The 13,766-nt window shown below is 42.2% G+C and overlaps 1 protein-coding gene across 14 annotated transcripts in view; it reads right to left on the bottom strand.

Moving 5' to 3' along the window:
• Positions 1 to 13,766, bottom strand: part of mta3 (metastasis associated 1 family, member 3) — a 366,201-nt gene that overhangs the window by 99,196 nt on the left and 253,239 nt on the right. For all 14 annotated transcript variants that reach the window (XM_068045144.1, XM_068045146.1, XM_068045152.1 and 11 more), the window contains exon 15: positions 11,655 to 11,744. In XM_068045144.1, the coding sequence (XP_067901245.1) occupies positions 11,655 to 11,744 (90 nt within the window). The remainder of the gene's footprint in view (positions 1 to 11,654; positions 11,745 to 13,766) is intronic.

The following is a 13,766-nucleotide window of genomic DNA, read 5'->3' as shown; positions in this document are numbered from 1 at the left end:
CTTGATTCTCTTAGTGTTCAAAATCTATGGATCTCAGTCTTGAATATACTCAACGACTGAGCATTCACAGATCTCTGTGAAGGAGTGACATGTGCTATGGATAAAGGGAAGCGCATTGACGTACTGTACTTGGATTTCCAGAAGGCATTTGACAAGCTGCCGCATAAAAAGGTTACTGCGCAAAGTAGGAGCTCGTGATGTAGGGGGTAACAGGTTAGCATGGATAGAAGATTGGCTGACTGGCGGAAAACAGAGAGTATGCATAAATGGGTCTTCTTTCTGATTGGCAGGATGTGACGATTGGAGTCCCACAGGGGTCTGTGCTGGGGTATCAATTTTTTTACAATTTATATCAATGACTTAGATGAGGGGAGTGATGGCATGGTAGCTAAATTTGCAGATGACACAAATATAGGTAGGAAAGTATGTTGTGAAGAGGACATAAGGAGGGTGCAGACCAATATAGATAGGTTGAGTGAGTGGGCAAAAATCTGGCAGATGGAGTATAATGTGGGAAAATGTGAAGTTGTTCACTTTGGAAGGAAGAATAAAAAAGCAGGGTATTACTTAAATGCAGGAGGACTGCAGAATTCCAAGGTGCAGAGGGATCGAGGTGTTCTCGTGCAAGAGTCACAAAAAGTTAGTGTTCAAGTACAGCAGGTAATAAAAAAGGCTAATGGAATGCTATCTTTTATTGCGAGAGGAATTGAAAATAAAAGTAAGGATGTTGTGTTCAATTATACAGGGCATTGGTGAGACCACATCTCGAATACTGTGCGCAGTTTTGGTCTCCTTATTTGAGGAAGGATGTAAATGCATTGGAGGTGGTTCAGAGGAGGATGACTAGATTGATACCTGGAATGAGTGGGTTGTCTTATGAGGAAAGGTTGGACACACTGGGCTTGTTTTCACTGACGTTTAGAAGAGTGAGGGAACTTAATTGAAGTTTATAAGATCCTGAACAGTCTTGACAAGATGGATGTGGAGAGGATGTTTCCTATTGTGGATGAGTCCAGAACTAGGGGACACTGTTTTAAAATTAGGGGATGCCTTTTTAGGACAGAGATGATGAGAAATATTTTTCTCTCAGAGGGTTGTGCGACTTTGGAACTCTCTGCCTCAGTAGGTGGTGGAGGAGGGGGCATTGAATATTTTTAAGGTGGAGGTAGATAGATTCTTGTTAGGCAAGGGAATCAAAGGTTATCAGGGGGTAGATAGGAGAGTGAAATTCGAAACACAAACAGATCAGCCATCATCTTCTTGAATGGCAGAGCAGGCTTGAGGGGCCGAATGGCCAACTTCTGTTTCTAATTCGTATGTTCATATGTATCTCTGGGGGAAAAAATCCAAAGATTTACAACCCTCTGAGTGAAGAAATGTCTTCTCATCTCAGTCCTAAATGGCCAACCCCTTATTGTGAGACTATGACCCCCAGTTTGAAACTCTCAGTCTCAGCACCGACTCTATCAAGCCCTCCAAGAATTTTATATGGTTCAATGAGATCACCTCTCATTTTTCTAAACTCCAATGGAATATATTTCAAAGAAGAGCAGGGGAGTCGTCCCTGTTGACCTGGGTGAATATCTACCTCAACCAACAAAAAAAATTATGAGTCGCCTAGAAGGATAGGATGCATAATTTTATCACAATAATATTACATGCGCTAACATGGCTTACATGGTATTGTATGTTTGTGTACAAACCATTAAGTTATTTTTTCAAAATAACAGTGCTTCTAAATACATATTACGTAGTTAGGTCTATTTAATTAAATTCAGATTACACTGGGTCAAAGCACACTCTTGTTTGCATCGATCATCACTAAATAAGTGGCTTTTCAATACTAAAATCAAATCTATCAATAATTAACAGTATGTATGAAGTAGTATTAGGACATGTTCTCTCCTCTCTCCACTGCTATGGAGAATATATAGGCCCACTCCACTGACATCTTTGTACATCTCACCTCACTCAATCTCAGCCTTCACAAATTCACCCATATCACAGGTCAATCATCAACCTTGCCAGCTGTTTATCACCATTTCCTCGTTTCTCTTAACATCGGCGGCATGATACCTACTTCAACCTGTCTGCAATCAGCCTGTGGAAACAAAACTAGCACCCAGCTCTTGTTCCAACATCCTCTCAAGTTCCCAATTCCATTCTTCTCAAGGATCAACTTGACTCAGTTCATAGCACTTTTGTCCATGTTAGAAGGCTTGACCTTCACAACAGACTTGAACATGCAATTTGGTTCCATTCTTATCCAGTTGTAGCCAGAGAATCATCTGCAATGGCTTCTCTTCCTGCTCCCACACTATTACCACTGGTGTCCCCTAAGGATCTATCCTTGGCCCCTCTCCTATTTCTTATCGACATGCTGCCCCTCAGCGACATCATCCGAAAACACAGCGTCAGTTTTCACATGTATGTTGACGAAACCCAGCTCTACCTCACCACGGCCCCTCCATTGTCTCTAAATTATCAGACTGTTTATCCAACATCCAATACTGGATGTGCAGAAATTTTCCCCAATTTAATATTGGGAAGACCAAAGCCATTGTCTTCGGTCCCCACTATAAACTCTGTTCTTTGGCTACCAACTCCATCTCTCTCCCTGCCAACTATTTGTGGCTGAACCAGATTGTTTGCAACCTTGGTTTCATATCTGACCCCAAGATGAACTTCTGACCATGTATCTGCGCCATCATTAAGACTACCTATTTTCACCTGCGTAGCATCATTTGACTCAGCCCCTGCCTCAGCTCATCTACAGCTGAAACCCTCATCCAAGCACTTGTTATCTCTAGACTGGACTTTTTCAATGCTTTCCTGCCCAGCCTCGCACATTCTACCGTCCATAAATTTGAAGTTGCACCAAGACCCATTTACCCATTACCCGTGTGCTCGCTGACCTACACTAGCTCCCAGTTAAACAACGCCTCTATTTTAAAATTCCCCATCCTTTTTTCGAGTCCCTACATGGCTTCACCTCTCCCACCTCTGTAATCTCCTCCAGCCCCACAACCTTCCAAGAAATCTGTGCTCCTCTAATTCTGGCCTCTTGAACATCTGCATTGGTGGCCATGCCTTAAGCTGCCAAAATCCTAAACTTTTTATTTCCCTGCACTTCTCTAATTCTTTGAGATGCTCCTTAAAACCTACCTCTTTAACCAAGCTTTTGGTCATGTGCCCTAATATTGCTTGTATATCTTGGTGTCACATTATGCTTTATAGTGCTCCTGTGAAGCATCTTGTGACATTTTGTTATGTTAAAGACACTATGTAAATACAAGTTGTTGTAGTTGTAGCCAATATTTTAGCACCACAGTGAATGCGGATTACACTGTTCGAAGTGCCGTCTTTTGGTTTATGTGTTAAGTCAACGCCCATCTATTTAACTGCTGAGTTGAAGTAAAAGAACCCATGGCAGTATCCAGGGCACCATTCCTCATGAAACCAATACCAAAACAAAATATCATCCGATTATTGATTCAATGTCACACAAAAGACTGCTGGAAAAGATTAAGGATATGGAATAAGGGAAATGGTAGCACATTGGATTCAAAACTAGTTAGAATGGGTGAAGCAAAGAGCAGGACCTAAAGACAATTTCATTGAATGGGCGGCACAGTGGCGCAGTGGTTAGCACCGCAGTCTCACAGCTCCAGTGACCCGGGTTCGATTCTGGGTACTGCCTGTGCGGAGTTTGCAAGTTCTCCCTGTGACTGGGTGGGTTTTCGCCGGGTGCTCCGGTTTCCTCCCACAGCCAAAGACTTGCAGGTTGATAGGTAAATTGGCCATTATAAAATTGCCCCTAGTGTAGGTAGGTGGTAGGGGGAAGGTGGGGATGTGAGAGGGTAATGGGATTAATGTAGGATTAGTATAAATGGGTGGTTGATGGTCGGCACAGACTCAGTGGGCCGAAGGGCCTGTTTCAGTGCTGTATCTCTAAATAAAAAAAATAAAAATAAATAAAAGAATGCTTGGCAATAGCTAGTGGTGGATTGGAAATAGCTAGTGATTCCCACAGTGTTCTGTTATCAACTGCTTCTGCTAAATATATACATCAATGACTTGAATATAGGGCTAAAGGCTGTGGCGTCCAAATGATACGAAAATAGGAAACATAGAAACAAAGAAAAATAGCAGCAGGAGTAGGCTATTCGGTCCTTTGAGCCTGCACTGCCATTCATGGCTGATCATCCAAACTTCAGCACCCTGTTCCTGCTTTCTCCCCGTATCCCTTTAGCCCTAAGAACTAACAGTAAAGGCTGAAAGAATACTAAATAACTAATGAAAGAATGAAGTCACAAAAGGACACTAATACAAGAGTAAAATATGGCAGATGCTGGAAATTTGAAATAAAAACACAAAATGCTAGAAATACTCAGCAGGTCTGTGGAGAGAGAAAGAGTTTATGGGGGGAATTTTATGGAGGTAATGGCAATTTCAGCTGCCGGCTGGAGAGCCAGCGAGAGACCCACGTTTCCTCCTTTGGAGAAAGCCCGCTGTCAATCTGACACTTGAGAGGCCACCGACGGGCCTTTCCCGGGAACAGGAAGCCGGGAGCTGCCAGCCAATCAGAGGAAGGACACCCACCAGAAGCACAGGACTGCAGAGTGAACCAGGCCAGAGGTAAGTAATGGTGGGAGGAGTATCGCGGGGTGGGGGTCGTGGGGGAGAGGATTGTAGGGGGTCGCCAGCAAGGGCAGGGGGGTGGCTGTCAGCGGATAATTAGGCACTCAGTGCCTTTGAATGAGGGAACTGACCTGGGAGGCCACAAGCAACCCACACAGGTTTGCATGTCATGCTCCCCGCATGGCAGCAGGCCCATCTGCTACTGGATTAATACCAGCGCTGGTGCGAATTGGCTCTTAATTGGGCATTAATTGCCCCTAAAGGGCCTCAATTGGAGGTAGGGCGGGACGGCCAGGGGACAGCATAAAATACTGCCCTATGTTTCAGATACAAAAACAGAAAATTCTGGAAATACTCAGCAGGTCAGGCAGCAGCCATGGAGAGAAAAGCAGAGTTGACGTTTCAGGTTGATAACCTTTCACCAGAACTGGCAAAGGCCAGAAAAGTTAATCGGTTTTGAGCAAGAGAAAGGGGGGAATGGTGGGGAAGAAGAACAAAAAGGAAGGTCTGTGATAGGGTGCAGGGCAGGAAACATTAAATAACAAAAGGTTTCATGGTACAAAGCCAAGTAAAGAAACAAAATGTGTCTGGTTGAGGTGTAGATGGCTATGTAGCAGCCGTTAGAACACAAAGTAAAACGATTAAGAAAGAAACAAGGGGATGGTGGGGGTTGGGGAGTGGACCAACAAAAAGAAAAGGGGGCAGAGGTTATGATCTAAAAGTATCGAACTCAATGTTAAGCCTGTAAGGCTGTCAAGTGCCCAGTCGAAACACGAGGTGCTGTTCCTTAAACTTGCGTTGAGCTTCATCGTAACACTGTAGCAGGCCAAGGATAGGAAGATCAGAAGGCGAGCAACACGGGGAATTAAAATGATAAGTGACAGGCAGCCCGGGGTCACACTTGCAAACTGAACAGAGGTGTTCCGCAAAGTGGTCGCCCAGTCTGCGCTTAGTCTTCCTAATGTAAAGGAGACCACATTGCGAGCACCAAATACTGTATACTAAATTAAAAGAAGTACAGGTAAATCGCTGTTTCACATGGAAGGAGTGTTTGGGGTACTGAACAGTGGGAAGGGAGGAGGCAAAAGGGCAGGTGTTGCTTCTCCTGCATTTGCATAGAAAGGTGCCGGAGGGAGGTGTTGAAGGTGACTGAGCACTGGACCAAGGTGTTGCGGAGAGAACAGTCCCTTCAGAATGCTGAAAGGGCGGGAGGAAGGGAATATGTGTTTGGTGGTGGCATCACAATGGAGGTGGTGGAAATGGCGGAGGATGATCCGTTGAACCTGGAGGCTGGTCGGGAGGAAGGTGAGGACAAGGGGAACTCTTATCATGGTTCTGGGAGGGAGGGGAAGGGGTGAGAGCAGAAGTGTGTGAAATAGATCGGACACAGTCAAGAGCCCTGTCAACCATGGTGGGGGGGAATTCTCAGTTGAGGAAAAAGGAAGACATATTGGAAGCGCTAGGATGGAAGGTTGCATCTTCCAAACAGATGCGACAGATACAGAGAAACTGGGAGAATGAAGTCAAGTCCTTGCAGAAAGCGGGATGTGAGGAAGTGTAGTCCAGGTAGCTGTGGGAGTCTGCGGGCTTATATTGAATATTGGTTGATAGCCTTCATCAGAATTGAGAAAAGTTAGAAATGTAATAGGTTCTGAGCAAGGGGAGGGTGGGTAAAAGAACAAAAGGGAGGGTCTGTGATAGGTGGGATTAAATGACAAAAGAGTTAATTGTGCAGGGGCAAAGGGAACGGTAATGAGTTAAGAAAAGAAATAAAAGATGTGAGAAAGCAAAAAGAGAAAAACTAAAACATGCAAAGAAAACAAAATGGGGACAGAGATTACAGTCTGAAATTGCTAAACTCAATCTTGAGTTCAGAAGGCTGTAAAGTGCCTAATCAAAAGATGAGGTGTTGTTCCTCCAACTTACCAAACTACCAAAACTAGTTTTTACAGCCACATCCCCTTCGTTAGCAACTGTCTTCGGCTCCAACTTATTCCACGTGTATTCCAACTAAAATTCCACCCATCAGGTTTTGGACCCACCCACGATTACAGATATCTCCTAGACAATCAGTCGGACTGCTGTTCATGCTGTTCCTGAAATCTACACACTCTGCCATGCGCTGCCACATGCACACTCTCTCTTTAGTAGCACCAACTCACTCGAGCTCAAAGCTATCCTGGTCCAGTTTCATTTTATCCTTCGTCTCATCTGACACCTTAACAAAAATCTTTTTATCTTCCTTTCAGATGTGAAGGATCATAAGCTCCAACAACCTATGGTTACCAACACCCCTCCAGATCCTTCTTCCCTTTCACTTCATTCTGACCTCAACACTTCTAATTTTACCTCTTGCCATGTATTCACGATATCCTCTGACCTTCCCCTCTCTGACTCTGAATGATCTGTCCTTAGCAAAGGCCTCAGCTTCATCCCACTGTGCCCCCACTTTAATGAATTTTAAGCTCGGCACAACACTGAGCTCATCATGTCACCTTTTGGCCTCCATGCCCACTTCTTTGGCCAGGAATCTTCTCCCCACACAGCAGATCCTTTTCCCCATCTCGAATATTCTCCCTCCAGCTGGACCCCTCTCTCTAGATCTTTTCATTGAGAACTGCCGGCATTACATCGGCTGTCTTAATTTCTCTGCTTCCCTCACTCGCTCTAACCTGTCTCCCTCTGAACTAGCTGCACTCCGTTCTCTTAGGTCCAACTTCCACGTCATCAAAGTTGCCAACAAGGGTGGTGTTGTTGTTGTCTGGCATATTGACCACGAGACAGCCGAGGCTGAGCGCCAACACTCTGACACTTCCTTTCTGGACCATGTTCCCACCACCGAATACCAAGACATCGTCTTCAGGACTGTCACTGACCTCATCTCCTCTGGAGATCTCCCCCCCCCACCCCAACCCCACACCCCGGCCTCCAACCTCATATTCCAAGCCCGAACAGCTCACTTCGACCTCCTTCTCAAGATCCACAAACAAGATTGCCCTGGTAGACCCATCGTTTCAGCCTGTTCCTGCCCCACTAAACTGATTTCTTCCTATCTCGACCGCTTTTTTCCCCCCTTGTCTAGTCTCTTCCCACCTACATCTTCTGCAACTCTTCCAATGCCCGCTATCACTTTTAACTGTTACCAATTTCCTGGCCTTAACCATCTCCTCTTCACCATGGACGTCCACTCTCTCTACACCTCCATCTCCCACCAGGACAGTCTTAGGACCCTCCGTTCCTTCCTTGAACGGAGACCCAACCAGTCTCCATCCACCAACACCCTCCTCCTCCTGGCTGAACTTGTTCTCACATTGAACAACTTCTCCTTTAACTCCACTCACTTCCTCAAATTAAAAGGTGTTGCTATGGGTATCCACATGGGTCCTGCCTGCCTTTTTGAGGGATATATGAAACATTCCTTGTTCCCGTGTTACTTCGGTCCCCTCCCTCACCTCTTTTTCCAGTAAATTGATGCTGCTTCCTGCCCTTGCCCTGACCTGGAAAATTTCATCAACTTTGCTTCCAATTTCCACCCTTCTCTAACTTTTTCATGGCCCATCTCCAACTCTTCCCTTCCCTTACTTCTCTGTCACCATTTCTGAAAATAGGCTATCAACTAATATACACTATAAGCCCACTGACTCCCACAGCTACCTTGGCTACACTTCCTCACACCCTGCTTCCTTAGGATTCCATTCCATTCTCCCAGTTTCTCTGTCTCCATTGCATTTGTTCTGATGATGCAACCTTTCATATCAGCGCTTCTCATATACTTTCCTTTTTCCTCAACTAAGGATTACCCCCCAACATGGCTGACAGGGCCCTTGACCGCATCCGTTCCATTTCCCACACTTCTGCTCCCTCACAGAACCTCATAGGGTTCCCCTTGTCCTTACCTTCCACCCCATTAGCCTTCGTATTCAATGGATTACTCTCTGCCCAAATTCCCCTCCCCTTTCAGCATTCCAAAGGACCTGGTCCATTCCTCAATCAGCCACAACACACTGCCCCTTTCCATGCAAGCACAAGAGATGCAACCCCTGTCCTTTTACCTCCTCTCTCCTCAGCATCCAAGGCTCCAAACACTCCTTCCAAGTTAAACAGTGATTTACATGTACCTCTCTCAATTTAGCATACTATATTCAATGCTTACAATGCAGTCAGCCCTAGACTGGGGCGACCAATCACAGGTTAGGCGACCGCTTTGCGGAACACCTCCGTTCAGTCCACAAGCACAAAACCGAGCTAGTGGTTGCCTGTCATTTTAATTCTCCACCATACTCTCACGCTGATCTCCCTGTCCTCGGCCCAATGCAGTGTTCGAATGAAGCTCAGCATAAGCTCGAGGAACACCTCATCTTTTGATTAGGCATTTTACAGCCTTCCAGACTAAACACTGAGTTCAGCAATTCCAAATGATAATGTCTACCCCCATTGTTTCCTTTTCTTTGCATGTTTTGGTTATTCTTGCATTTGCTTTTGCATGGCAGCATGCCTGCTCTAGGCACAGCTTTTGTTTCTTTTCTTGCCCCATTACCACTCCCTTTGGCCCTGCAGGACTAACTCTTTTGTCATTTAAACCCATTCTATCACAGATCTTCCCTTTTGTTCTTTTTCCCACCGTCCCTTTGCTCAAAACCTATCACATTTCTCTCTTTTTCCAGTTCTGATGAAGGGTAAATGACCTGAAACATAAACTCTGTTTTTCTCTCTCCACAGATGCTGCCAGACTGGCTGAGTATTTCTAGCATTTTCTGAATTGGGGTCACAAAAGGATTTTGATAAGCTGGTGAAATAGACGAAAAAGCAGCAGAGTGAAATCAATTGCAGTAAATGTGACAAGGTGCATTTTGGTAATTAAAAGTAAAGTTATACTTTGAACTGGGCAAAGCTGGGTGATGTGGAAGAGCAGATAGATTTACAAATTGAGGGAATTCCAGATCTAATGCTGAATCTTATTAAAACCTTAGTAAAACCACAGTTGGAGTACTGTATGTATTTTTGGGCTCCATGCATTAGGAGAACGTTAAAGCAAGAGAAAGAACACAGTGGAGACTGGATATGCCTGGTATGAGGAAATGTAAATATGAAGAAATACTTGATAAATTGGTACTGTTTTCATTAGAATAGATAAGATTAAGGGGTGATTTAATAGAACTGTTTCAAATTAAAGGGATAGGACAGTGTAGATAGAATCAGATTGTTTCCAGTGGTTAAGTGGTGTACAACAAGGGGACATAGATTAAGATTAAATGGAAGGGAATTACAAGAGAGCAGAAGAAACTGTTTTACAGAAAGATGCGATGCACTATCAGAATTGGTGATTGAGGCAGAGACCATGCCACATTTAATAACAGGTTAAGTAAACAAGTTAAAGGAAAGAGGAATAAAGGGTTATGGAAACTAAATACGCACATGGAATAGGGATTATTGCACATATAGAGGAGAAACAACATGGGCTGGTTAGGACAACCTGTTTCTGTATTGTAATGTCTATATAATTCCTCAGCTCAATGCTCATTGATATCACTAAAGCTCCCTTTTCTCAGATTCTGTCACTCTACACGTCAAGGCTATTGTATTTATGTGCATTATCAATCTATCCATTCTTTCCAATTATCAACCAATCTTCAGTCTTTCTTCCCTTTGATGTTTCCATCTATAAATGCCTCGTCACTCCCCACTCTGCAACCTCCTTCAGCCCTATGCTTCTGTATGCCCCTCTGCTCTTCAGAATTTGGCTTCCTTTACAATGCCCACCTCCCCCCCCCCCCCCCACTCTATTGCAGAACCTTCGCTCTTCTAGGCCCCATATTCAAACACTCTCCTTACACCTCTTCACCTTGCTAGTTCTCTCCCCTCCTTCGAAAGCCTTCTGGATAGCTCCCTCTGATCATGTCCTCTGATACCAGATCTAACTCATCGCCCATCGCTGCTTACCTCTTTGAAATGCTTTATGAAGTTTTATTATTATGCTAAAGTGCTATTGTAAGTGTAAGTTATAGCTGTTGACTGCCTCTTGAACCCATTTATATTGTGCTTCAGTGGCTTTACCTATTCCCTAAGAAAAATACTTCTTTAATAAGGTTCTCACCAATATTACCCTCTTACTTAACATTTTTTGACATATGCCTCCTTGTATCTGAATTCATTGCAGTAGCAGACATGATGCTTTGTGAATTCCTTCCTTCATAACTTTAAAACTTCAATTCAGCCACCTTGAAATATCCTACCTGAAGAAAGCAAGCTTAACTTTCTTCATTTCTCTCAAATAAATGATACCTGGAAACATATTTATTGCTTGCTTCTGTACCCTCTCAAAGGGAATAATTTTTTGAACACAGGTGTATACTGAAATCTCTGACTGAATAAAGATTAGCATAAAAACAAACAGAAGACAAAGTTCTCAATTTACTTGGCTTGAGCAGGAATATCCAAAGATCAATTGATGATATTCCAGAACACAGCAGGCACAGTTTATCTCCTTATTTCTAAAGTTTCTGCTGTGGGAGTTCCTGACACATTTGCTACAACTCCAGTTCATCCTAAGGTCAATATCCTGTAAATTATGATATTTTATCAAAACTATATTTAATTAAAATCACTCCACAAATATATTAATAATATATCAATGATACGTTCAAAATTTCTATTTTTTTGGGGGGGGGGGGGGGGGGGTGGGGGGGCTAATGGCATTTCAAAACAAGTGGAAAATTTTCCCATTCCACAGCAGTGGTATCCCTAAACTTGATGAAAAATTGTTAATAGAAACGTTGAAACACCTAAAATTGTCTTGCACCCCACTATTTTCACAATTACATACCTTATTTGTGAAAACCATCTGTCAGGTTTTTTATTTAAATAACCTCATTTAGATATCATCTTTTGATGGTATATAGACTTTCAATTTAAATATATTTAATCATAGACCATTTCTCAATATTTTTATTTGAGCTTCTAAAATAGAAGTCAAATTAAACAACAAACAAATTATCAAATTTTTTAGCACCCACCGAGATACTTGATAACACTTGACAGAGGCTTCCTCAAAGGAGCTTTGATATTCAATGGTCTTTTCACTGCCTCTGGGAATTTTGTTGTACCTGTAGATTAAAGAGGAGACATCTAATGTACATGTATTGGCTGCCAGTAACCTAAATATTTGACTCTATTCTTTAAGTGAAACAACTTGTTTTAAAAGAATTTTCTGTCCATTCCTCAAACACATACTTATTTTCACAAAATGTTAAGTTCACATGCAAAATATTCTTGTGTGTCAAATGCAAGACATAAATCAACAAAAACCCTGAGTTAAGCTGAATCCTCAGAAGCACATGCTATAAGCGTCAGGTTAATATATTCACATTGTTAATCTTTGTACTGCTGCTTATCCATGCAATTGAGCCTTAAACAAAGGTACTTTAGCCTAAATTGATGAGCTAAAACTGTTACTACCTCTAGTTGAAATGTAACCAATTATATTTAAATTATCTGAAAAATAAAAGCTGTATAATTCAAAAACATTTAGATCACAGATAGGACAATGGATATTTTTTTCCCCATTTAGTTTCCAGTGACATCAAAATTTCATCTGCCCAATTCTCAAACGACGCACCCAATAGAACTAGACTCCACATATAGCTTTCAAATTTGATCTTCACTGTAGCGAACAATAGTTGCTAGGGAGAAAAGTAGATTTGGAAAGTGAAACTTTATATACTATGCAGTTTTAGATTAGCTTTTCTGTCTGTCTGCTCAAGTTGACATAAAAGATCCCATGACACCTATTCTAAGAATAGCAGGGGTTCTGCCAGTGCCCTGGCCTACATTCATCGCTTGACCAATATTACTGAGAAAGATGAAATTAAAATGTCAGCTGAGATTAGTTGCTTCTGCATTAGGGTTTGAGCTCAAAACCTTCTGACTCTCAGGCAAGAGTGCTCCTACTGAGCCAAATTAGCAGTTTAAAAAAAATAGAAATAATAGGGAGCCCCCAAGCAGGATTTCTTCAAACATCACTCCTGCTCAAACATTACACCTTCATGAGTAGTGTTTTTTCTATTTTTTTTTAACCAGTTCCTTTCCCAGCTCAACATAATATCTTGGATTCATGTACCTTTTGCTTAATGAGAAATCCTTCAGATGGAACTTCACAGAACTTTTCTGAAAGTCTAAATAAACGAGAAGTGACACTATCTACTTTAGTTGTAATACCCTAAATTAAGTCAAAGGAGTTTATCAGGTGAGATCTTCTGTCAAATCCATGCTGGTTGTTTAATTTAGTTCTATAATTACAAATGCAGGTGCTAAAGAGTATTAACCTACTTCTGTATCTTAATATTAAATGCACTGTCAATTTCCTTTTTATCCAGCAGGGCCTTAAATAGTATGCCAATGTCACTCCATTTTATTGTTCTTATTCTTTTACCAACTCTTGTTCCAGGGTTACTTGATTATTAATGTAAAGCATACATGAAGAAAGATTTCAACACTTTTCACAAACATGCTTGTATACTCGATGAAAAACTTTCCTACTACTTTTCAAGTTTTATGTTGATCTGATCCAATGTGTGTAAAACTTAACTCTAAGCTACCTTCAAATCATGCATTCTCCACAAAATGTATGAGTTTTTACAGTAAATGTAAATAGCACACAACCAAAGAGGAATTATACTTTGCGTAGGCCTCTTCTCTTTAATGGACTCTGCATCAATTACTTGAGAGAAATTATGACAATCAGCAGGAACAGAATCAAAGTTGATCATTTATGTTTAGTTCAGAAAAATTCTGTGGCTCCCTAGAAGTTACTGAGCATTGATCTGCTACAATATACATCCATTATTTCACCTAATATTGTCAAAGCACAAACTGCAGCAACATTGAAGGCATTCTCACAACATTTAACGCTAATATACTAGGTGTCGGTTCATTTAGAGGTTTTCAGACTTAGTGCTTGTTCCATAACACTGACTGGGTATAAATTATAACCAGATGCAGCAGCAAAAACTCCAAGACATCTGCGTTCTTCCAATTCTGGTCCCTTAAGCATCCCCAATTTTAATTGCTCAGCCAGTGGTGGCTGTGCCTTCAGCTGAAAAGGCCCTAAGCTCTGGAATTCCTTCCCG

This window comes from Heterodontus francisci, chromosome 13 (assembly GCF_036365525.1).
Source record: "Heterodontus francisci isolate sHetFra1 chromosome 13, sHetFra1.hap1, whole genome shotgun sequence".
In the NCBI taxonomy this organism is placed as follows: Eukaryota; Metazoa; Chordata; class Chondrichthyes; order Heterodontiformes; family Heterodontidae; genus Heterodontus; species Heterodontus francisci.
The sequence above is the reverse complement of the archived record's forward strand: the minus strand, read 5'-3'. Positions and strand labels throughout refer to the sequence as shown.